A 26,222-nucleotide genomic window follows, 5' to 3' on the forward strand; every position below is an offset into this window, starting at 1 on the left:
TTATTTATCAAGTTGACAGGAAATTGTGTAGCTACCACACCCAAATCACCAGTAAGTACCAATGCACACATATGGATAACATGTGTGAAAATTTTCAGATTGAAGAAGTTGGTAGAATTTTTCAATTTTTTTCATCACTAGTGGATGAATTGTAAATTTGAATAGTGCTTTTTATTAATTGGACTCCCTTGTAGACCTAAAAATAGTATCCTATTACAAACAGCATTGTACTTCATGATAGATCTGAAAATGATGAATGTGATTCCGTTCTTCTTGAATTTAACATGGCTGGCACAGTAAACCATATGATTATCCAGTCCCAAATGGCACCTACCTGTCCATTTCAGCTCCTACTGCATAGGATATTCATGTTTCTGTGTTCCATTTTACTTATGATTTGCTAGATTAATAATGCTACAACCTAATTCATTATGGATATTTGCAATTCCTTCTTCTCATTTTGAGTTGTGCCCAGAAAGCGTTGTTCCATCCACGGTATTAAATCAACTTACTTCGAGGAGACTACTTTTCCTCAGTTGCATTTTGGATGCCTTCTACGGTGCTCATTTTCTGGGACTATATTATTCAATTCCCTCTGTCATTCATAAAAATATCCAGTAAATAATCCCTCCAAAATGGAGAGCCTATTCTGTATCCTCCTAGCCTGTTCTTAATCTGGCAGCACCACTGAAAGCTGCTCACCAAGGGTGACTCTGCTTGTTTCAACAATACTGTTGGCATCATTTTTCTTCATCATCATAACAGGAGAGCTACCAAAGTATGGCCAACTAACATGAATGGTAGATAGGTATGAATATAGAGGTTTATTTCAAAGCAATTGCTTACACACTTGTGAAGGGTAGCAAGTCCCATATCCATGGGTCAAACAACAGGCTGGAAGTTTCTCCTGATGCAGGCGGTAGCAGGGGCTGATGAAATAAAGCACATACAGGTCTCACAGTATGCTTCGGTTTCACAGATTTCAGACGTTGATGAGACCTAAATCTATAGGTCAGGCTCACCTCCCAAGAGTCAGAGGATGATGAGCTGAATGCAAGATCAAATAAGTGTGAGCTTTGTCACAACATCCATGTGCCCGGGAGCTTCAAACCGTTTGTGGCAATTTTGAGTTGAAAGATAATGCACGCAAGTCCTATCCCCGAGGAAACTCCACTTTCAGTTCACTAGATAGAGGATGATCACACAGTGTTTACTAAACTGTGGACTATCATGGCCTAGTGACATTGATACATGACCTTCAACATTCCAGTAGATCACTGCCATTCCAAGAAATGCAGATTACATAAAAATTAAAATGCCTTTGTCACCCAAGTGCCTCTGTAGGCATGTTCTCATCAACCTCCTTGCGCTCAGATACCCTATGCCAACTCCTACCAACCAATGCTGTCTTTATCGTGTTGGTCTCTGGTGCACCATCGCAGCTGCCCATCCATGTTGACATCATTCTCATTTGCATGGGCGCTGACACCTCCCTCTTCAGGGCCATGGATTCTGCTCAAATGCTGACAGTCACTTTTCTTTTAGTCCCTGAGCAGTCAGAGGAAGGGAAGGGAACGAGAAGTCAAGAAAGCAGAGTGGAAAAAGGAAGAGCTTTGCCACTTAGTTTTGTCGCATTTACTGTATACACGGGGTTGCAGTTTTGCTATCTCAGGCGTTCTGCATTTTATAAAGTGCTGCAGTTTTAGAAATTACTTCAGTACCAATGTGCCAAGAATTCCTTAGAAACTTTTTATTTGCTTTTGTTTTATTTTCTCTTTTTTCTTTTCTTCTCCGCTTATAAGTATCGATAGCATAATGCAAAGTGAGTTGCAACAAAGCGCTTTGCTGAATGAACCGAAGGAAGGACAGGTGGAAGTGCTAGTAAGAAAGGGTGATTGACTGAAAGAAATTCCTGTATCTATGTAAGACTTAGTCTATTTCAAGAAGAGTTATAAGCCAGTTTCTTATTTATTATTACAATTATTTAGACTTTACAACAATAAGCCTATGAGTTAGTAACATTGCTTTCTGTATCTGAGATATGGGGTTACTGAGGCAAAAAGTAGTTTAATAAGTGCCCAAGTTCGTACAGCCGGTATGTGGTAAAGAAATGATTCAGACCTACTGACTGTGGCTGCAAAGTGCATGCTATGAACATACACACGTTACCCTACATAATTAGATGGATGGTACATAGATAATATACAAAATTGGAAGCAACAACATTTTCTGTGCCACTGGCCTAAACATATTACTATATTTTCTAATCATCTAGGTGAGATTGAATAAACTCTGGGCTAAATGACTAAGCTAAAAGCCTTGTGACTAACAAGAGGCAGAATGCATGCCCAGTTTCAGTTAATTTAACATTTCAAGCTAATTCAGCAATTAAGGCTTGTGAATGGTTATAGTTGCTTGGAAATGGAATTAACTGCCTTTTAAGGTGGTGTGCATCCCAAGACAGGAATGTTCAAGCAGAGGCTAGATTAATGCTACGGATCTTTTAGACGCACCAGGCACAGGGTTAGCTCAGCGTTTGCGGTGTAGGTGCTCATTTCAAAGGTGTTTCCAGGCATTTTTGATGGGTACATGTTTTACACACACACTCACACACACACGCACACTTAGGGAGAATTTTTAATAATTAGTAACTGAAAGGACTTTATATTATATAGGTGGCTTTAAAAGATTTTAAATTTTACGTCAAGTTTAAAAACTTTAAGGATGCCAAGTTGTTATGTCTTCCTTAATATACGTACTATTTCTAGTCGTGGAGAAGTAGTTTCTAATACATCATTATAACAGGCAGAAAATCACAGTTTCTGGGCTCAAAATATGTAAATTGAAGGCTTTCTGCTTGTTTACAACTTGTGGCAAGTCATTATAACCATCTGTACCTCCTATTTTTCCTTTGTAAAATAGGAACGATATTACTCTAACCTCATAGAATTGTTGTGAGGATTAAATAAGGTAAAACATATAAAGGGCCTATAAAAATGCCTGACATTAAGTGCTCAATAGTGTTCGTTATTGTTTTCTTGTAAAGTAACTAGCTATAAGTGAACATTTTATGAACTATAGCTATTGATGCGTCTGTATTGTGGAACCTGGCAGCACTATGATTAAGCACTCACCTGCAAAACAAATGGTTAGCAGTTTGAACCCACCTGCGGCTCCCTCAGGAAGAGAGTGGCGGGTGCTTCTGTTAAGATTATAGCTTTGGGAATCCGGTGAGATAGTTCTGCTTTCTCCTGTCAGGGTTAAGAGGAGTGGTAATCAACTTGACAGCAACATTTTTTTCTTTGTAATGTAAATTTATAGACAAAGACAAATATTACCTACAGGTTGCCTAATCCAAAATACTAAGTTGATTTGCTATTGATTGCTGCATTTAAGCCAAGTAAAGAAACCAGAAGGAAATATGTGGAGCAAATGAGAAATGATGAGTAAATACCATAGTCTATAATTGCATTTACACTCATAACTAAGCTAGTCTATGATATAACATGCTTTTGAGGTAAATATATATACAAATATATACATGCAAACACACACACACATATGCACATACATATAACTACCTTTTACTAATGTTCAGAAGAAAAAGTAGACTCATTTATGGATAAAAATGTGTAACAAAGTCAACTGAGAAATAGTTCCCTTGATATATTTGCTGAAGTCCAACATAAAATTGATTTGGAAAAAAAAAGCTAAAATCTTGAACAATTAAGACAAGAGAAACCTTGAAGAAATAGCTTTTGGCTTAACGAAAAGGCGAGTATACTTAGAAAAAAGGAGATATTTTTCTAATGTTATAATACAGAAGCTGATTCTAGCTCCTAGTTGAAATCATGACATTGGATACATTTTACTTGTTAGATAAAATAATGCAAATTTGAACTGTTTATCCTCCACCCTCCAACTACAATAAGCCAAAATTGTTTGGCTTATTCTTAAAAGTTTTTCATGAAAGGTTCTCCAAAGATTCTAAAATTACTTAGATTTGGCTACTTTGTTCATTTTAAATGCACTATTGGTATAAAATGGAATAGTGTGTTAAATGAAAAGAATTCTTATTTAATGATTACAGTAAACTAAAATGATCTGTTCTTTCTCTTTCTGAGCCGATTCTGTTTTTGAACATAATACAAATGTATTTGTGGTTTGAGACATTTGAAAGTTTACTCTTACTCATTTCAGCTAGCCTACATCCTTTCTCTTCACGCTCCTGCTCCCCCTCAGCACCAATCATCTCGAACAGGAAGAGCTGTTTCTCTAAAATACAGAAGCCGGCTAGGAGAGAATAAATGTAGCGTCAAACAGCCCTGAGAAAAACTCTGTACTCTGTCACTTATGAATCAGTTTTGCCATGTAATCTTCTCTTCTTCGGTTTCCTTATCTGTGAAATTGGTATCCCAATGATACAGGGATTATGAAAAGTATAGATAATAAATATAAAACACTTAGCGCAGTAAGTGGCACCATTTTAATACTCAATAAATATCAGAGGCTGTTTTTATTACACATACTTTTAGTTGGTAGAATCAGAATGTATTTCACAAGGTGCCTGCAGCATAGAAAATGAAATGAAGTAAACATAACTTTTGTTGGTCTCAGTGGTAACAGTTTGTCTGTTTACCAATAACATTTTGCCTTCTATCTCCATGTCTTAAAGAATTCTGGAGCAGACGCCCTGGAGTTGAATTTGTCGTGTCCGCATGGCATGGGAGAAAGAGGCATGGGGCTGGCTTGTGGGCAGGTAAGAACCTTGATAAGGACCACCTTTTCTACTGATGGCAAAAAAAAAAGAATATATATATCATTAGGTACAAAGCTACATACCACCATCATGTATATTTATGTACCACAACAGGCTCCTCCTGGATTGTTTCTATACCTGAGACAAAGAAATGGGTTGATCAGATGACTAGTTTGAAAAGTCCAGGTACTCATTGTTTAAATATTTAGTGCTTGAAAGGCAGAAAATCAAGAAAGCTGAAAACACAGCGACTGCTTAGTTTTATTGGGGGAAATATCACATTATGTGCTTGACAGGAAGTAATATAACATGAAGTGTTTAAAAGTGCTGGAACAGAATTAGCTGATTTCCAATGCAGTGTTCTTTATTCATTCCTGATGCGGATCCTGTTTGCCTGGAGCAATGCACAGGACAAAACGCATTGTTCGTGGTGATTTTGCAGTAAATGGGCTACAGCATAAATTGCATTTTACACTTTTTAGCATATGATCGTCATTCCCTAACTGTATTTGGGGAGTTGCCAAAAAAAATTTTATGCTATTTTTATTTTTGGATATAATAAATGGAACCCTTATGCTAAAATACTTTCAGCCACTTAATTAACAAAACAAAACAAAAAATGAATCTATTGAAAATACCAGGTTTTTATGTAACTAGACACAGTGTTGTTTGTTAAGAAGGAATGTAAACTTAAAACTCCAAAAGGTAAAAAGTGTTTTGCATCGAATTTATCTTTTAAGCCCAGAGGAACAGGGTTTGAATGAAATAACATAGAAGGTTGTAATTTATGACAGATTTTTCTAAAGCTGGAGATTTTACTTGTGTCTCCATATCATTGCATGTTACAGGGACTTGAATGTGGTAGGTGTATTTAATGCCCCCTCCTTTTTTTGAAGTCATTGGATTGATTTGAATTAAACTCAATGGTACTCAATGTAGGAGGAAAAATGATTTCTGCTTAGTCAAATGAATATAGATGGCTATTTTCATGTTATCATTCAGGGTAGATTTGAGAGTACTTTTTAAATGTTTAGCTAACACTCAGAATCAATTTGAGAATTAGAAAGATACCATTCGTATGCGGCAGCAGGGGAGGTGAGTAGCCTCCACAAGTGGGGAAGTCTATCCCTGTTCTACTCACAGCAGGCTGCTCAGAGGGATCAGTCAGTCACACAGAAGCCTGGGGCTCACTCTGGGGCTGAGGTTGGCATCTCCATCCTGGTTTTCTTAACTGGCCTTCTGAAGGGGGCCGAAGTCCTCCCCGTCAGTCCGAATCAACTTGGTGGCAGTGAGTTTGGGTTCTGGAAACGTGTGAGTTGGTGGGATGTGGAGTTTGTCCTCCACTACGGGGCACAGAGGGGACATTCCAGTTTCGCTTCTCTGTCCCATGGTGGTATTTCATTCCTTTTGTTGAAAGCACCCGTGGCTAAGCAAGAATGGCTCGTATTGGCAGAGCCCAAGAAATGCTAGTTTGTGAAGGACACACACTGATATTTGTCAGAGAAAGCATGCTAGCATTTTCCTCTTTAAACACTTATTTTTATCCCTTTACCTGAAGTATTTTCTCATAAATGCTTAATAAGTGAAATTACAGGCTTTATACCTAGTGTTTTGCTTTTTTTTTAGCAATCAGTAGAAATTAGCCTTGTGTATCTGTGCCCATGTGCATACATGTGTGAGCTTATTGCTAATATCTTTCTAAATGTTTTCACACGTACCTAAAAATTGATGAAAGTGATGAACCGAGGAAGGTCATAGCCTCTACTCGACAATATTAAATAAATAAACCCGATGCTGCCAAGTTGATTACAACTCATGCCGACTCCATGTGTATCAGAGCAGACTACCCCCCAGGGTTTACCGTGGTTGTAACCTTACGGAAGGAGCCCTGGGGTATAGTGGTTTACTTGTTGGACTGTGTGTCAGTTTGAGTGAACTAGGGAAACAAATCCACAGAAACTCATACAGAGAGAGTTTTATATAAAGGGTAGGTGTACATTAAGAAAGCATCCCAATCCAGTGCTTTCCAAGCCCATTTAAGTCCAAAATTAGCCCATGTCTGACACCAATCTACAAAATCCTCCTCAATCGCACAAAACACACACAATGATGTCAACAGCCGGAGGAAAGCGGAGTCAGTGAACGTGTAAGCATCTCAGCGCTGGCAGGGGTCACCACACGGCTGCTCCAGCATCCAGGGCTGCATCAAGGTAGGTCCATGCGGCTTCTCCGCTGGAGCAGGGAACTGGCTAAGGCAGCTGACCCTGGTCCGACCACCAGAAAGCGAGACTTGAGAACTAGAAAGGTGAGGCTCACCGAGCCATTTATCTCTCCGCCCTTCAATTAACCCCACATGTATTTATCGGCCAGGTTGACACAATAAATCTTAACTATCTCAAACTGGGAACTGCAAGGTCAGTAGTTCAAAACCACCAGCTGTGCTTCAGGAGAAAGTTGAGGTTTCCTACTCCCATACAGAGTTATAGTTTTGGAAACTCACAGGGGAAGTTTTATCTTGTCCTATAGGGTCACTAGAAGGCCTGGAGGGGTAGTGGTAAAGGGTTGGGCTGCAATCCACCTGGTGGGCAGTTTGAAACCATCAGCAGGTCTGAGGAAGAATGACTTGGCTTTCTACTCCCTGCTACAGTCTCAGAGACACACAGGGGTTCGCTGTGGGTCAGCAAGGACTTGATGAAAGTGAGTGAGTTGATGGGGTCAGTATGAAAGGAAATCAACACGCCGGTCACGAATTTGGTTTCAGTTTTATAGCCTTTCTCAAGTAGATAAAAACAAAACCAAACAAATTCACGCGGGTGATTCATAGGAACCATGACCTAGTAAATTCTGACTCAGTAACCCTATAGGACAGGATAGAATTGCCCCGGTCTTTTTCTTGGACTAATTCATTATAGAAGAAGAAAGCCTCATCTTTCTCTGAGCTGCTGGTGGTTTCAAACTGCTGATCTTGGAGTTAGCAACCTACAGTGTAAGCACTCTGCCCCAGGACTCCACTGAAGCAGATAGGTAAGTCATTTCCCCTCAGTGCTGCGGGGAGGATTTTAGCTGACAGACTATTAGTAGCAGGAAAAAAAACCTGTTGTTGTTGTTTACCACTCAGGCACTGCTACAACATAAAGGCATCATATTTATTCATAAATGTTATGGAAATAAAAAGTCTCTAGCTGACCTCTGAATGCATATTGTGTATTTCCTGCAAAGTGACACTTTATATAAAATCTTAAACTCTCCTTCCTTACTAAGAGTTGAAGGCAGTGTCGCTCTGTATCCTCTCTAACAACCATCAGCATCACCCGCATCAAGACACTGCCCCTCCCGAGCCAGCCATTCCCCTTTCTCAAATGAGGGCCTTAAACTTGAAAACCCAATCCCCCTTTCACTTTAAAGGTCTGTCACCTTAGTTTCATACTTTAGCAGGTGACTATATTATTTTCCTATTACGTGTAACCAGATTGATAAAAAACATAAGTAAACATAGTGTGCTACTCTTTAAAACAAAGCAAAACAAACAAACAACTTGAGCATTTCCCTTGATGTGCCTCCTCAGAGTCAGTGTTTTACTTATGTGATTCTGGGTTATGTTTACATCAATATGTTCTGCTTATTTTTTTGGTGTATTTTACTATATGTGACAAATGGATACTCAAGTAGTGATTGCTCAAGTAAAAGTTTGACTAGTTTCATAGAAATCTTGTATTGAGTGTGGTCCAAACAGAACCCTTGTGCTTTCATATTCCAGGCCTGCTCTCCAGTCTGATTTGTCATGCTAGTTAAGGGTATTCCAATAACCTTGTAACGCTACCTCCAGTAACCTTGATCCTTGATGTTTAGCAAAAGTTTTGGTTGGTCCAGTATCCAATGGAAAGATTTGAAGTAATTTTATGCACACAGGCACACATATACATACACACAAACATATATAGATATATATGTTATATACGCGTGTTTTTGTCACAGTTTACAAATCTAGTGTGCATGTTATTATACATACGAAGAAAGCAACTGTGATAGTTCCTGATGAATAAGTATTCCGATATCAGTGTTAAATATGCTTATATGCACAGCACTGTGTTATTTCTGATGTCATGCATAGTTCTGAAATCCTATGTCTCAAAACATAAAAACTCAAGAAGAACTTGACTCAGATACATAGACACTTTGTCTGGTAGAAAGAAGGGAGCTTCTCTGATACTTTAACATTCAGATCTCAAATTATTTACACATGATTTAAACCCGTGTTTCTAAAAGTGGACAATTCCGCCTCCGGGGAGTGCTGCAAGCATCCAGGGGGCTGCTGGAAGCATCCAGAGGGCTGCGAAAGCAGATACCTACACTTTACCCTGGATCTTGGGTCAGAGTGCAAAGTTTTTAATGGCCATGTGGCACTGAGTAAGTTTTTTCCTGAAAAGGGGGACTATACGCCAAAGAAGTTTGGGAACCTATGAACCATTTCCATCATATACAAACATAGTATGTAAATATAACTGAACTCTAACAAATTCTATAAATTCTATCTAAAATGGCACTTATTGGAGATCTGTTCCTCTCTCTGGATGCTAAGTGTTCTTACAGCACTAATTGAATTGGAGTTGTTTTTACTTCTGTTTTCCAGAACCACAGAACCTTTAAAATGATCATCAAAATAGGGCTGAGTAGACCGCATACAGCTTTGTTGTTCTTGTGCATCTGATATATCCCTTTTAACTTGGAAATCATTATCGATATACTTTTTAATAAATAGATTTTACAGAAAAAGTCATCCTAACAACTCTTGAAATAGTAAGATGACATGGTCACACTTAGCCTATCTTCCCACAGAGCATAAGAAACTAAAGCTTGGAAAGGCTCCAAAGCCCTGTACCTGGGCCCTGAAGGAGTCAGTAGACATTTGCATAGGAGTACGTGCTCAGAAATGTCTTCTTTACTTAACCTTTAGACTTAACGCAGACTTTTGACCTTTTTACATTGAAGTGCTCTGGATTACTTTCTTCATCCGGGAGGGGTTTTAAATCATCCGTTAGCCACCAATGGAACCAGTTGGGAAAATTGAATGGGCAGAGAAATGGGATAAGATGCCTTGCCTTGCTTTGGTTTCTGTTTCTCCATTTACTGTGCAAGAAAGAAGCAACTCACTTCACAGAGCTTCTCAACACTAGCCAGTGAATGAACCTGGATGGGTATTTGTTCTGTCACTATAGACCACGTAATCTCTGGAACTTTACTTATTTTCTTCAAGCAAGCTTTCCATCTTGAGTCAGTGGTGTGGCATAGTATAGTGAGGAATTGTATGACTGATGGGAGCCTTAACAATTGTCCAACTCAATCCCTTTATTTACAGAAGAGGAACTGGGGACAGAGAACACACCTTATTTGCCATAGACTAAGGTGGCCCACTTCACTATCTGCCAAGTCTGATAGCTTAGTGTCTGAGGATCTGCACAGGCTCTCCAATAGCATCATTTCTCCAAACCTAAACCAAACCTACTGCCATGCAGTGGACTGGCATGCATAGTAAACTTATATAGGGTTAATGAGGTCATAAGTCTCCAGAGGAGCAGCTGGTGAATTTGAATCACCAACCTTGTTGTTAGCTGTCTCATGCTTACCTGAAAGCACAATCAGGGCTCCTATACAATGTCATTTAGGTATATCCAAATCTCTAGACAAACTGAATTTGTCAGTGTGCATTTCTATTTCTGTGTGTACTACTTGAAATGTATATCTCCTCAGCTGAAATTATCCTAGTAATGTATCATCTGTCTAGTGCTCTTTCAAATGGAATCCAATTCATAAATTGGGTGTACTTTAGCCATCAGCCAACTTTCCCATGGAAAGGGAGAATAACATATTGCAAAAGACTTAAATGGGGAAACTAGGCATACACTCTTACTTGTATTTATAATGGCCTAGAGATGAAATCATAGTCAATAATTTAGGATATCTTTACCTACCTATTCTAAGAGGCTACAAAGATGTTGTTTTCCTTGTCCACATTGTGGTTGCGGTTGTTGTTAGGTGCCATCAAGTTTGTTTCAACTCAGTGTGATCCTATGTATGACAAAACCAAACACTGGCTGGGCCTGTGGCCCCCGCCCCACCCCCCCATTGTTCTTATTGCTGCAGCCACTGTGTCAGCCTATCTTGTTAAAGGCCTTCCTCTCTTTGGCTGCTCCTCCCTTTTACCAAGCATGGATACCACTTAGGATTGCCGCAATTCAGTCTGCAAGCTGTCCTCCCAGTAGGTATGATTGCTGAGTAGTCCACATCTACTTTAGTACAGATTTTTTTTTTAGAGAGAAAATTCCAAGATGTTGGTATATTTGTGGGACGTTTGGTCTTTGCTGCAAAGGTGGAGCAGGTTCCTGAGATAGAAGTGGCGAGTTCACTGTTAATCACTGCATAGACCTTGTTATTCACACAACTCTTTTCCCCATATTTACCCATACTCTCTGCATAGAATTTTTAAAGGCTGGAATATTCAATTCAAACAGTCCTAACATTTGTTTTGTCATCAGGAAATAGACCAATAGCTAAGAACAAAAGGATTTAAAGGTGGTAAACATTAAAATGTTCAGCCATCTTAAAAGATCATTGACTGCAATCAGGATCAACCCTACATTGTCTCCTCATGATCTGTTCTAATTCCAAATTTAATTTTTACAAATTGTGTATGCTTATTTAAAAAGACAGGAAGCTTTTTTTTCTCTGTTGCAAAATGCCTATATTACTCATAACACATTAATCACTGATTATTAACTTTGTCCTTGTGAAAGAACAGACACCTATCATTAGGAAAAAAATCTACAATTCAGTGTTAGGATTACATTGCCCCAGATATGCTAGTATTTCTACTGGGAAATCCGCTTTTCCTTACAGCAGCTGAAGTAATGGACCCTCTCTTTCATATTCAGTATCAGTGTCCAGAGAGTGATGATCATACCCTTGCCTGGACCACCCCCTGCCTGCTATATCTCTATGCAGGAGAAAATCTAATTATACCACTTACAAGGCCCAAGCACCTAACAGGAACTTCCTGTACCTTCCAGAATGAGGAGAGGTCTGGAGAACTCAGGAGCGTGAGAGATCCAAGGAACTCAAAGATTAGGGGAAGGAATATGTGAGCCCCACTAATGGTAAAATGCAGCCAGCTGAAACCATGTACTTTTTAAGCATCTCTTTGGGTGTTGAATGCAAGGTTTATTACTGAGCAAAATGTAAAATATAGACATTGCCCTTTTATTACTACCCCGGCCCTAGGTGCCCATGAGGATATCTTTGTTTCAAGCTCTTGGTTTCTCTCACTCCTGCAGGGTCCCATTTCTGTTGATTACTTCTGTGGTAAAGCTCTGCTGTGACCTGATATGACATTTAAGCATGTTTTATTGGACATGGGAAGTTCCAGGACGGTGTAAATGGTTCATAGGCTCTGCCTCTAATTGAACGGTTGGAGGTTTGAGTCCACCCAGAGGCACCTCAAAGCATGACCTATAGATACAGTACCAAAGCTCAGCCATGGAGAAGCGCACGGTGCCCTGTTCTTCTCAGACACGTGTGAGCTCCCCGTGAGTTAGAGTTGGTGTACAGTATGCGGTTGATGAAGTCAATAGGAATGTGCTCACGTTTGTGCGTGAGGGTGGGAACTCGAAGTGTGAGCCGACCAGATCACGGTCATGCTGGTCAACTTCGTACCATGAGGTGGGCTTTTGAGACATCATATTTGCTGGTTTGGAAATCATTGCATTATAAAATAGCATATTTCCATGAAAGGACATGGTATACACCAATGCAATGATAACTGAAATCTGATACTGCCTATGCATATTTGAATTATCCCATTTTCTTTTATTTTCCTTGGGTGTCTGTCACTTTAGAAATGCTTTAAAATAAACTATTAACTTGTTTATGAGACAAAAGTATCTCTAATCAAATAGGGATATTTGCTCTATATTTTATTACATTGCTCAACTTCTTATTTGATTTTAATTCTCATTCATTTACATAGACATGGGTGCTTGCATAAGTAGATAACTACAGGAGATCTGTTAGAGGCATTTATATTACTGCCAATGTCTTGCCTAAAGCTGACTCTCTGAGTCTTTCATTTTAGTTATTAATGTTGGTTAATGATAGAAATGATTGTTTTCTTTGAAAAATCATAAAGTTTTAGTAGAAAAATAATGCCATGTAAATCTAACTGAAATATTAGTTTTAGGTCAGGGAGTATTATTGTGTATCTAGGACAGAAATTGCATGGCAGTAAAATATATATGTATACATACACACACACACACAAAATAGGTGGATGTTTTGGTGAATGTACTCAGTAAAACATAAATGTATCCTTTTATAATTTATTTTTATTATACCCATTGTTTGCTATATTCCAGAAATAAAGGGTTAGCAACATTAAAAAATATTTTAAGAATCACTTTCAGATGATGATAGTTCTGAATATCACCATGATTTGAGGATTTTAGCATAGTATTTTATAAACTTTGACATCAGAATAAAATTAATTTGCATATATAAGTTGTCTTTGACCTAAAGAGAAGGAGGTGAGAGTGGCATGGGGATGCCAACATTACAGTATATGAAACCATGGAGCATTTGAATACCATAATGCCTCACCAGGATTAGCAGTGCAGAGGCATGGAGGGAATCCAAGATATGAATATTGGTAATTAGGTTCAGGATCCAGTTATCGGATCCAACTAGCATAGTATACTTGGAAGAAGTGCTTGAAAAAACTAAGCCTTGCATCAGAAGCAATCACTGCCTATTAGGATTAAAAGCAAGACAGTAGGACAGACAACTCGCAAGCACTCAAAAGCTAAGAGGCACAGGAGCACCAAAGTTTAAGACAAGGCAAGAAAAAGGCCAATGGATGAGAAACCACAGTGAGGAATAAGAGGCACAGATTGCAAGAAAGCCTTTCTACCTCAGAAAGAAAGTGTTTACACCCTTCCTGCTGGGCTAGAACCAATCTCCTTTAGACTGCAATCAATTCAGGGTTTCCAGCTGGGCGCAGGTAACCATGACAGGATGGAGGAACATGGGTTGCCTGACTAGTGAAGGAAATATTGGGACAAAAAAGGAAACTCCAGGAAAACAGATATATTATAAGTATGGCATTTGCAATCTGGGCTTATTGATCAAAGATCAAAGCTTCTATGGCTCAGAGAATTATTAGAATAACCACCCTCCAGACTCCCAGATAAACACAAGAAGATGCGTATGGATCATCACAGATTTGACAAATGCATAAAATCTTCCTAGAAAATGACTGCATTATTGAGATCTTAGTAATAATTGTGTTTTACAGCTAACAATTTTTTTATTCACTACAGTAGCAACAGATTAAGTAGCAATTTGATAAACAAATCTATACTCTAAAGAAAAGTGATATTTATTAAGGAATCAGTTTAAAATGAGAGTTAAATTTTTAGCCATTTTGAACATCTATGTGTTATTTGCTGTATATCTTTATTTACGACTGATAGTTTGAAATTGTACACTTCTCTCTATTTCTGCTGATACTTAAACGCTCAGCTTTTACAGTTTCTCTAAAGTTGCACATGTAAATTCAGTTATCCTTACTGAGTGTTTATGTCTGAGGAGAAGAGGTTATAGATACGATGTCTGTTAAATTTCTAGCCCTCTATATAATGAGCTGAAATATCTGTTGATAGTTTTGCTTTTTCCTTGTCTGTTCCTGTAAGCAAATGACAACATGACATTCTTTCTGCTCCTGTTTTTCCCATAATCCTGCATAGCCTCGTAGAATGAGCTTCCTTTATGTAGGGATAATGGAATACATTAAATTCTAGTCTCTATCCTCCCTTACCCCTAACCACACACACACACTCATCACTTTGTCATACTGTGATGCCTCGCACGTTGCTGTTATGCTGGAAGCTTTGCCACTGCTATTTCAAATATCAGCAGGGACACCCAGGGTGATCCGGTTTCAATGGAGCTTCCAGACACAGAACAGATTGTGAATAAGGAATATGCTATCCACTTCTGAGAGGAAAGCTACTAAGAACCTAGTGAATAGTAGTATAACATTGTAAGATATAGAACTGGAAGTTAACCCTCTTCGGTTGGAAGGCACCCAAAATATGACTGGGCAAGAGATGGCTCTTCCAAGTAGAGTGGACCTCAATGACAGGGATGGAGTCAAGCATTCAGAGCCTTCCTGTTCTGATGGGACATATCAAAATAAGAAGAAACGTGAAAATCATCATTAATCATCAGAACAAAGAGAGTTAGAAATTCAAAAAGAAGAAAAAATGTAAATACATGTCGAGATGAAAGAGTTGAAGAAAAAATTCCCAGCCTCAATTGTGTATTAAATGATTCTTTAGGCAGAATATTGAATGATGCAGGCAGCATGAAAAGCAGATGGAAAGAATACACAAATAACTACACCAAAATGAAACTGTTTCAGCTATTTGAAGAGGTAGCTTGTGATCACGAACCAATGATACTAAAAGAAGAAGCTCAAACTGCACTGAAGGCATTAGTGAAAAGCAACGTTTCAGAAATTAACACAATATCAATGTAATGTTTCAACAAACTCACTAAGCACTGGAAATAGTCATTCTATGCCAAGAAGTTTCAAAATAGCTAGATACATGGTCAACCAACTAGAAGAGAGTTGTGTGCATTCCAAAGAACAGTGACCCAACAGAAGTAAGAAATTATCAAACATATCATTAGTATCACATGCAAGCAAAATGTTGCTGAATATAATTCAAATATGGTGGATGGAGTACATCAACAGGGAACAGAAATTCAAGCCATCTACTTAGTGGCTGCGATGTAAATCTACGATAATTTCCCCTGGACAGGTAGACAACCCTATCAGAGGGATGAGGGACACTAATAGGAAAAACAACACAGGAGAGGGAAAAGAGAGCAAAACGTCTGGGGAACACAAATGTGTGTCTGTTGGTAGGAAGAGAGGGAGGACTGACCTCCATATTGGGGAAAGAATGACTGGTAATACTTTGGGGGATGCTATGGGGGGAGGGGGGAGTGCCTTTGGTGGTATCCACTGAATGGGCCACATTGACCGGGACTTCTGGGTGCATTCAGGGGACCTGGCCAGGTGCTGTGAAATGCTGGGACATTGAATCCTGGATCTTTAAGGCACACTGCATGCTCCAGCGGGTGCATCAGTGAGATCTGATGTGGAAACTCCATTGGGTGAACTGGACACTACTTCAAGCACACTTGTGACCTGAGGACTTAACTCAGAAAATTCATGGTGTCCGAGGAAATGGAAGATGGGCTACCAAGATTGTTGAATTGTTTGTTGATAGGTGGACAAACATGGTCTTGCTACATCAATGTATACGCTGTATTAAGATACGTATTATTCCGGCAAACCTGTGACTGACATTCTCAGTGATTATTATTGTATATTTTGCTTGACAATTAACCCCCATTGATAGTGCAAATGGCATCCCACCAAAAAATGATAGATTCTATATAGTAAGTGAATAATACAGGTACTATGTTATGGAGTTAGTCTACATTGGCCCCCAATCCCTCTCTCAACAGGACTTTTAAAAAATTAGTCCCAGGGGCTAATCAAAGGTAATACTAACAGAAGATCATTATCCTTCAGGTGGATGATTGATAAGATGCTACCATAAGTTAACAAGGAGGTTTTGAAATGGAGCCAAAGACAGATAACGAACAAACAGGGAAATCAAATGAAAAGTTGATAACATTTAACTAAACAAAACCTGTAATAATCCACTTTCCAGCACACACTGCATGGTAGCAAAGCTCCGCTCTGCCTGGCGCACTTCTGGTTTTGGGGGATGCACCCCCTCAAATGTATTAAACTTCCAATTAAAAATAAATTTTAAAATAAATAAATAAAAATTCAACCCGGATTCAGAAGACAATCTGGAATATATTTGACGTTAGATAAAAATAGAGAATACTAAAAAGATACTATGTGGATCATAAAAAGTATGCATAACTGTGAGAAGATAAGAATTCTAGAACATTTCATTATGGTCATGCAGAACCTGAACTTGGACCCAAAGCCATCCATTTAGACAGAACTAGGGACTACAGTCAAGCTGGGCATCAAGTTTTTCACATATTTATTCAATCTGTATGCTGAACAAATCATCCAAGAAGCTGGGTCTCATGAAGAAGAAGCTTTCCTCTTACTTGGACCCCACTTCATGGGGATGTTAGGATGCAAGAGTTGACAAGGGAGGACATCATTCGAGTAATAAGATGCATCTGACCCCTTTTACATATGAAGGAAACCAGAGACAGAGCAAATTGCTGGGTCAGCTTACTGAATGGCCACCTGGGGATCCAAACCTTTGTGGTTCTCACCCTCAAGCAACACTGACTCTCTCAATAGAATATTAAAGAGTAAACCCTGACCATCCCCACTAGAGACTGTTGGCTTGTATCCTAACAAATTATTCTCTACTTGAAGGAAGCACTACCATTGAACATAATGAAGTGTCTCTATATAAATAATACTGAAAAGATCAGTTACCTGAAAAAAAAAACTATAAAAATGATTTTGAGTCATCTGTTTGTTTATGCAATTTAAATTTTTTCTGCAAAAAAATCACTTCAAAGGGAAAACCATAGTAGTTTCTAAAATCTCCAAGCATGAGTAAAATATAATGCAGTTTTTCAATTACTAATGTCAATTTACAAGGTCTGTTTTTTAATTTTTTGGTAAAATTTGCTTTTATTTTTTAACAGTTTTATTGGCATATTATTCACATATCATAGAACTCAACAGTTTATTCACATTAAGAGAGTTGTTCAGTCACCACCACAATCTGTTTTAAAAACTTTTCTTTGTTCTTGTACTCATCATCATTAGCTCCCCATTTCTCCAACCTCCCCTGCCGCACCCCAAGGAGCCATGAATCCAGTTACTGTCTCTATAAACTCGCCTATCTGAATTTCAGATACAGAAAATATTAAAAACAATTGAACAATAACAAGTACAACAGATAAAAATTTCAATAGTAAAGAAAGCAGAGGGAGGGGGAAGGGAGGGGGAAAATGAGCAAACGATATTGAGAGCCAAAGTAGAGAGCAAATGTTTTGAGATTGATGAGGGCAACAGTGTACATAGGTGCTTGACTCAATGGATGTATGTATGGACTGTGATAAGAAATGTACGAGCCCTCAATAAAATAATTTAAATATATATATATATATATATATATTTCAATACTCACAAAAAAAGAAAGCAGAAAATATTAAAAACTAGATAGAACAAACTTAAAATTGATCAAAAGGGAGATCAAATGATAAGGTGTTAATTTAGTTATTTAGACTTAACAAGTGGTTTTTATTTTGTCTGTTTATGTTTTAAATTTACGTTTTATTGTGCAAATGTGACATCCCTCCTCCCATAATCAAGGGCATTAGGATGGAGCTTGATTTAGGAGAAGCTGAAAGTGGGTGCAGCAGGAAGTGGGGTGGGTGGAGTTATCCCGAGAGTTAATTCACCATCTTTTCTAATGGTTGGGAAGACTAAATATGGACAGCCATCCAGCCCAGTAAGTTTAAGTGCTGCTCTGCCCTCGCCTGCCATGTCCCAGCTCTGCCAGTCTACAGAGTGGAGCTCATTAATGATCTAAGCCATCCAGGCAGTGAGGAGTATTTTCATATAGCTGTTTGCCCTTTACAGCAGAGAGTGCCCATAATAAATTATGCACTGCTCTGTGAGACCCTGACACACTGCGCTGGAGGAACAGCAGGGGTGTTAGAAAATCCATTATTTGAATTTTTTGTTTCTTTTTCTTACTAGCTGCCATGCTGCTCTTTTGCTGTCATCTTGTTGCTTTTATTCCTATCTATTGTTTTGAGGGTTTGTGTCTGACAGTTCTTTTCTCCTGCAGGTTTTGTCCTTGTTGTTACCCTCTTTCTGCCTTCCCGGCTCCCACCTCCCTTGCCTGGTCCTGGGTGTTCCGAGCTTCATTCTCTGTCCGGCCGCTGTGTGCCTTACTTCTCTTTCTCTTTCTGCTGTATTGTCTATGTAATGCAAAAGAAACAAAATTCCCTTTCTGTCTGCATCCTTTTAATCGATGCTATGTAGCTGTCAGGATGACTGTACTTTAATGTATGTGCTCTTCATTGTATATGCAAGACTCTCAAATACATGTCCGGAGCAATGCCAAGACCGAGGCAATAAAAACAACAAAACAAAAGGAAACAATCCAACCAGGAGAAGGCTGCTTTGAGAACAGTGCAAATTCGTTCACAGAGAATCTGTAAATTCTACGTAACCATGTATAATTATTTAATATTTTCATTTCCCCCCCAAGTAACTGTTGCAAAGTGTTGATTCTTTTGACAGTATTCCTTGCCAATCCAATGATCTGGCGTTTATATTCCTTATTGTTTCCTGCCATTGATGAATACAGCCTGGGAAAGTAGTTCTGGTAGATGGAAAATACACTGATTTGATTTGAGTCTTTATTTATGACGGGAACCCTGGGAGGCATCAGTTTTGTTCCGCTGTTTGTATTGTGAGTTGGTTTCACCCATCTCATGCCATTCCTCTCTCCGGATCACATCACAGTATGGCTTCTCCACTTTCTCTTCCTTGATACATTTTGACCTAGCAGTTCTTCCTTTATTAAAGTGTCTAAGAAAGACTTCCAGCTTTTCTGACTCAAATTAGAAACTTACATGTGTTTGATAGTAAACACTTGAGAGTGTGCCATATTATCCATTCAAATTTTTTATTGAAGTTCAAGACAGATTTTAAAACCACCATTGGGGTGTTGAAAAATTAACAGTAGGTAAATTTAATTCTTTTAGTATATAAACATAATACGTATCCAGAAATTAGATCAAAATCTATGAAAAGAAAACTGTCCCTTTTGGATTAGTTTTTGCATCTTGAAATGTTTTCATGTTGACTTTTATTGCCTCCTTTTATTTTTGTTGTGGAAACTTTCTCTCAGTCTTGTTTCTCTGGTATCACATTGAATTTTGTTTTCACTCTACTCTGCTTTCACATTTTCCTTCACTTTGCTGTATTCTAGGATACGTTTTCTTGTTTGGTTGTAATTTTAATTTGCTGAATAGTTTTTAAAAGCATTATACTGATTTCTACCACTCCAAGATTTTCTCTATCTCTCTATTGATTGCCTTTAGAGGCAATTATTTTTTAAATTTTGTCTCTCCACTCACTTTTTCCAGGAGAAAGATGAGAATTTCTATTCCCATGAAGATTTGCAGTCTCAGAAAGCCACGCTGGCAATCCTCTGTCTAGTGGGTCACTATGAGTCAGAATCTACTAGATGCCAGTGAGTTGGTACTCACTTGTCTTCAAATATCTGAATCTCCAGTGAACAATGTCCTTCTCTCTATCATTGTGTCCCCACTGTTCTTGACATGGAGGCCGGGGGGCAATGGGCACTAAGCATTGAACCAAAAATAGGTAAGCAGTTTGAACCCACCTGCTGTTCTGTGGGAGAGAGATGAGGCTGTCTGTTCTCAGAAAGACGTGCAGGTGCCGAAACCCCGCTGACCAGGCCTACTTTGTCCTGTAAGTTCACTGTGAGTCAGAGCCTACGTGAAGATAGTGGATATTCTTGTCACTTGTTTAAACTCTGCTCTTAATTTTTTTTCCCCTCAGACTCGGGTGTCTGTTATGAAGAGATGCCAGCCCCTTTTATATCATTTTCAAATATCTTTGGATCAGCTTCTGTCATTTTATAATTGGCCTTTCCGAGTAAACGATCAGATTTGTACTATTGTTTATTGTAAGTGCCCATGAGAATATATCAGTTGGCCTGTCAACTTCAAGATACAGAAAAAAAATGCTCATGTTTGACTCACACATATTTCATGCTTCCAATTTTTAATTATTTCCTTCACTGTGATGGAAACAGAGGAGGGGCGGCGGCGGCAGGAACTTGGAAAGGGAGATAATAGACTGAAGGGAATAAATGTGATGAGTAGGATACTTCTTGCATCATTAAAGCCTGTCACAGAGAAAATATTTGTGACCACAGAATAGAAGATGAGAAGTTCAAACACCTCCCACTAGTTATTCCTAAAGGTCTGCTCTTCAGGTTCCCAGATATACCTAATAAACATGACTTTCATATTAGATGTACTAAATTCATCCTATGGACTTTCTTTTTCCTAATTATGAAATGGCTCTGCCATGAAACATCACTTCTCTTGAATGGATAGTTGTATTTCAAAGTGCACAGGATCAGCCTCTTCTGAACATCCCATCATATTTATATCACCCAGAGTCTACATAGACTCTTGAGTAAATTAGCATGCCTTGAAGTCAGATTGAAAAACAACCCAAAATGGTTATGTCTTGTGTTTGTTTTCCCAGTTGAATTCCTTTTCCTTTTGGTTAATCTCTTAACCTTGTGACCTTTAGCAACATTCATAATGAAAGCTCAGTTCTGACTTGCCCTTACTCAAGCAAATAGTAATGTCAAAACAAACCAAAACAACAACAACAACATCCCCTTTCTTTAAAAAGAGAACTTTCAATGAAAAAAAAGGACTAATTCATCAGTTAATTTGTTTCTGGTCCCTTCACCATCAACCTTCATAGCCCTGCAGACTTGTCGACTAGGATAGCAGTCTGCAAGTGGTCCACCTCTGAATGCGAATGAACAAATATAGACATATGAACAGCAACTCATATTTTAGTATTAAAGGTAGAAATAGAATTTGTCTATACTAAAGACAGTGATTTGGCAAATTCAGAGGCTAGATGATAAATAGATTTTAAGTTGTATAAATATTGCTACACATCAGATTAGCCAACTCTTTAAGTAGAGTATCTTTGACTAAAGTTTAGAATTTAAGTATTTAATCCCTTCTTTCTCATCATCTGGAATCTCATTACCAGCTATAATAAAGTTTGATTTTGCTCACTTTAGAAGGTGATTCTCCTTCCCCTGACTGCCTGTCTTTATCCTTGGTTGCCCTGCTCTGTCACTTGTACCTCTCTCTTCTCAGCCCTCACGGAGAGAGTGACTTCCAGATAGCAGAGTTACTGTCTTCATTAGGTGCCTTCAAATGGGTTTAAGCTCATAGCAAGCACAACGGACAGACTACAACTGCCAGTTTGGTTTCCTCGGCTGTAATTCTTATGGGAGCAGGATACCGGGTCTTTCTAAACAGCCGACCTTTCTGTTAGGACTCAAAAACCCTGCCATCGATTCAATGACACCTCACAGTGACCCTGTAGGACAAGGTAGAACTGCTCTGTGAGCTTCCGAAACTGCTTGGGAGTGGGCAGCCTCTGCTTCCTCCTGCAAAGCAACTGGTGGTTTCAAGCTATTCAAATAAGCAACCCAGTGTGTCAGAAGCCTGACCTGTAACCATGACACCACCTGGGCTCCTATGTCTGTTCCCAGTAAAGATTTAACTCTTGTGCCACCAGGATTCTTGGGGACTGAGGTCAGTCATACTAGATAAGAGTTAGAAGAATGTTCCCTTTGTTCATTTGAGAAATGACTCCTTCATCTCCTCGTTTTGTTTGAAAGTCATAGTTAATTTTAGGCCTTTTATTTCTGCATTCCTTTTCTTGTTTGCTTACCTAAGGTTTATCTGGGAACTCTGTTTCATGAAAGTCAGTTTTCAGGCCACCTTGTCCTTTCTGATTCTTTTAGAATCATTAGTACTGATCCTTCCATCACTTTTTGATAAGTTATATCATTGGCAATCATGGTTAATAACCAAGAGCTCTCATGTTATTTGAGTTTATATATTGGGAAACGTGTCAGTGTTTTAGATGGGTGGAATCATTTAACCCTCAAATCAACACTGTGAGCTAGTGATACCATTTGCCGTACTTTTCAGATAAAAAATAAATAAGGCATAAAAAGTTCAAGCAACACGTCCGAAGTCCTGCACCCAGAAATGCCCAAGATGGAGTCAGAGCCAGACTCTCATGATCCTAAGTCTGCATCTTTAACTAAAACAAACTCGGCTACCAAGTCCATTCTGTCTGACTGATAGAACCCTTATACTGGACAGAATGGAATGGCACCGTGTGATTTCCAAGACGAGGCATCCTTGTGAGAACAACCCGCCTCCTCCTGCAGAGCAGCTGCTGGTCTTGAACCACTGACCTTGCAATGAACAGCACAACACTTGACCCCATTGCACCTACAAGGCTCTCTACACAGGATGTATTACTCCATATAGCTCAGTAACTTAATACCAGGTACTTCTTAGTGTCACGGTAGGTGACTTTCTCACAGTACCTCCCTTCAGCATTAGTTCTGGCAAGCATCCAGAGTCCTGCTGTAGAACTTTGTTTATATGAGCACTTTGATTCCTATGGCGTTATCTCGATCGCTATTCTCTTTGTCATGTATGATTAAAACGATTTTTGTTCACCTGAAATGTGAGACCATTCAGGGGTTACCTATAACTTTGAATAGGATTTTGGTTATCAGTAAAAATTCTGAATTACAGAGGTGCAGGTTGGGGAAGTTTACTAACATTAGTATCATGACTTGTTCATTGTATGTGTATCTCCATCTTATTTATTTATTTTACTAGAAGGTAACACTGTCAAAGGGGAAGGAGCCCTGATGGTACAAAAGTGAAGTGCTCAGTTGGTTGTGTGAGACTTCCCAGCAGCTCTGCAGGAGGAACGTCAGGAGATTGTTTTCCTAAAAGTTCCAGCCAAGAAACACTTATATGGCATTCTGTTCTGTCGCATGGGGTACTATAAGTCCAAATTGAATCAGTACCTGTTATCAAGGTCAAGGTCTTTATTGCATTCTTTTTAATAACCTTCATAATGCCTTCTGCATTAATATTGCCCAAATAAAAGGTAAAAAAAATAGGCTTTGGTAGAGGAATCTTCTCAGGAGTGTGTGCTGCTCTGGGCTAATGCTGGAGCCGATGTTCATCCTTGTCGTTCAGGGGAAAGGAAGGAAACACGTTGCCCTTCTTTCCCTGTAGGCCGAATGGGGACATCTCAAACTCTTTCTTTCATGGTTCATTTTGCCAGAACTATATTCCATTTTTATTTTCCTCAATCGCTGGGATTTGTTACCAAAAAGAAGAGAGGATAGATAACAATATGGCTAAACATTAACTGTTTATTTTTTAAAATCCAACAATCTCAGGTACTTGAAAAGGTTTTGCAGAATATGTAATAAATGTTCCCAAAGGGCTTATGTTTTTATTTTGAATTACAATTCAACAACATTTAATCCCTTGTTCTTGCTTTGTCAGACTTTTAATTGAATTATTCAAAACATGAAACAAAAGAATGAATTGTAGATAGCACAGTAGTATTAACAGAATTACCAGAGTGCTGAGAATTATTGAGGAGGACATTATGTTTGTTAATCGTGCGTTTAAATTTGCTTCTGTTTGTTGATGGGAAACATCCTCTTGGAAAGGATTTTCTCAAAAACCCTTCATTGTAACCATGCCTTCTTAACATCCATGACTATACTATTCAAGCAAAAGCTGTTTGAAGCCTAATTAGTCAAAAAGCTTGGCTAATTTCCATATTGTATTATACCAGTGCTGACCAACATTTTATTCAAATTTGTCTGTAGTGCACAGGAAAAAGCAGTCTGTCCAAAATGGCCTTAAAAGAGAGAAAAGGAGGAAAGATTAAAAAACAAAAACTCAAAATGTTACTGCAACTCATTTTATACGGCTGATTCATATGATAAAGTTGGTAAGAGGAAGATTTTATAGACCAACATAATTCAGAAACTTAACTACACAATACCCAAAAAAAATTAATACACTGAACACAGCAACTGAGAAGAAAAGGAAAGCTGCATAAGTCAAAGCAGATACAGCATAGCGCGTATCTCAAAAAAGCAAGGTTGGTTCAACAGAAAGGAAAATAGGAGGGTTAATCGAATCATTACATTAACAAGCTGAAAGGAGAAACATCACGCTATCATCTCAATACATACAGAATTATATTTCATAAAATTCAATCTTTATTAATAATAATAAATATGAACCTTAGAAAATTATGAATGAAGAAAAGACATCCTTAAAGTGTTGAGTAAACATCAAACTTGATTAATTTGAGAAATTAATAGCCATTTCTCTAAGATCAAGAATCAAACAGAGTACCTAGATATTAGTTTATTGAGTCTACATTGTACTGTAGAGGTAGTAGCAATTCAGTAAGAATAGGGAATTTGTATGTGCAGTGAAAGAAACGTACATCAAGAAACGGCTCAGACAATTATAGAAGCAGATAAACCCAGTCTGGTTCAAGTCCATGGGTCAGATGGTGAACTGGAAGTTTTTCTTGCGTCACAGATTTGCTGGGGCTGAGAACCAAGGAAGCAAGGAGACAAGCAGGAAGAACATGGTTGGTGCATGCTGTGGTTGATGAATCAAATGTAAGCGGGTCAGATGCTGGGATCTGATGACTCCCAAGATCAGCAGGCAGTATGACAGGCTAGTGACTCAAGTCCAGTGAACCAGCTGCGGAATCCACACCAGCAACACAGGAAGTAGCTTTCCACAGCACATATTCCTGTAGGAGTAGATCAGACCCTTGTGGAAACATCTCTTCAATTGCACTCTACCCTAATCTTTTTGGAACTGCTTGGCTGCTCACACTGATCCTATCACGGAGTTGCTAGCACTCTGTGAAGTAGCATCTTGGGGGGTTACAGGCCCTAACTGCCAAACCACTGAGAATCGTGAACTAACTTGACATAGAACTTAATGATATAAAGATAATATTTGTTTGTTTGTTTTCATTAAATCCCGTTGGTGATATAACAAAGTCTAATGAACAAGAATGTATCTGACAGAAGATGTGTAAAATTTCTACATATTTTTAACCTAATAATTTTTACATATTGTACATAATAATTTTTACATAATTTAGACTTTCCAATGAATGACATTTGTTTAAAAAATCTAGGACATAGAAAAGCGTCATGTTAAGGTTTACATAGGATAAAATAAATCTACTGCACAAGAGCTCTTTAAAGTGTTTAAAAGCAAGGGTGATACTTTGGGGACTAAAGTGTGCCTGATCCAAGCTATGGTATTTAAAATCGCCTGATATTCATGTGAAAGTTGAACATTGAATAAGGAAGACCAAAGAACAACGGGTGCATTGGGAGCCCAGTGCTGGTGAAGAAAGGGCCATGACCCATCAAAAGAACTAACAGGTACGTCGTGGAAGAAGAACAGCCAGGATGCTGCTTGGAAGTCAGCACGGCAGGACTTCATCTCAAGTGTTTTGGACGTATCATCGTGAAAGACCACTCTCTGGAAAAGGGAATCTTCCAAAGTAAAGTGGGGGACAACATAAAAGAGGAAGATTCTCAATGGGATGCCCAATGCAGCAGTGGACTCAACCAAAGAACAATCGTGAGGATAAAGCCAGTCTAGGTGGCGTTTCACGGGCTAAATATCGGGTGGCTCTTGGTCGTAA

General features: G+C 38.7%; 1 protein-coding gene across 1 annotated transcript in view; it reads left to right on the top strand.

Moving 5' to 3' along the window:
- DPYD (dihydropyrimidine dehydrogenase) overlaps nt 1-26,222 on the top strand; it is a 1,157,760-nt gene that overhangs the window by 741,277 nt on the left and 390,261 nt on the right. The window contains exon 16 of the mRNA XM_045291906.1: nt 4,676-4,759. Coding sequence (XP_045147841.1) covers nt 4,676-4,759 — 84 coding nt within the window. The remainder of the gene's footprint in view (nt 1-4,675; nt 4,760-26,222) is intronic.

The sequence above is a fragment of the Echinops telfairi genome, unplaced genomic scaffold (genome assembly GCF_000313985.2).
Source record: "Echinops telfairi isolate 266 unplaced genomic scaffold, ASM31398v2 ScPeMD7_443;HRSCAF=831, whole genome shotgun sequence".
Classification (NCBI taxonomy): domain Eukaryota; kingdom Metazoa; phylum Chordata; class Mammalia; order Afrosoricida; family Tenrecidae; genus Echinops; species Echinops telfairi.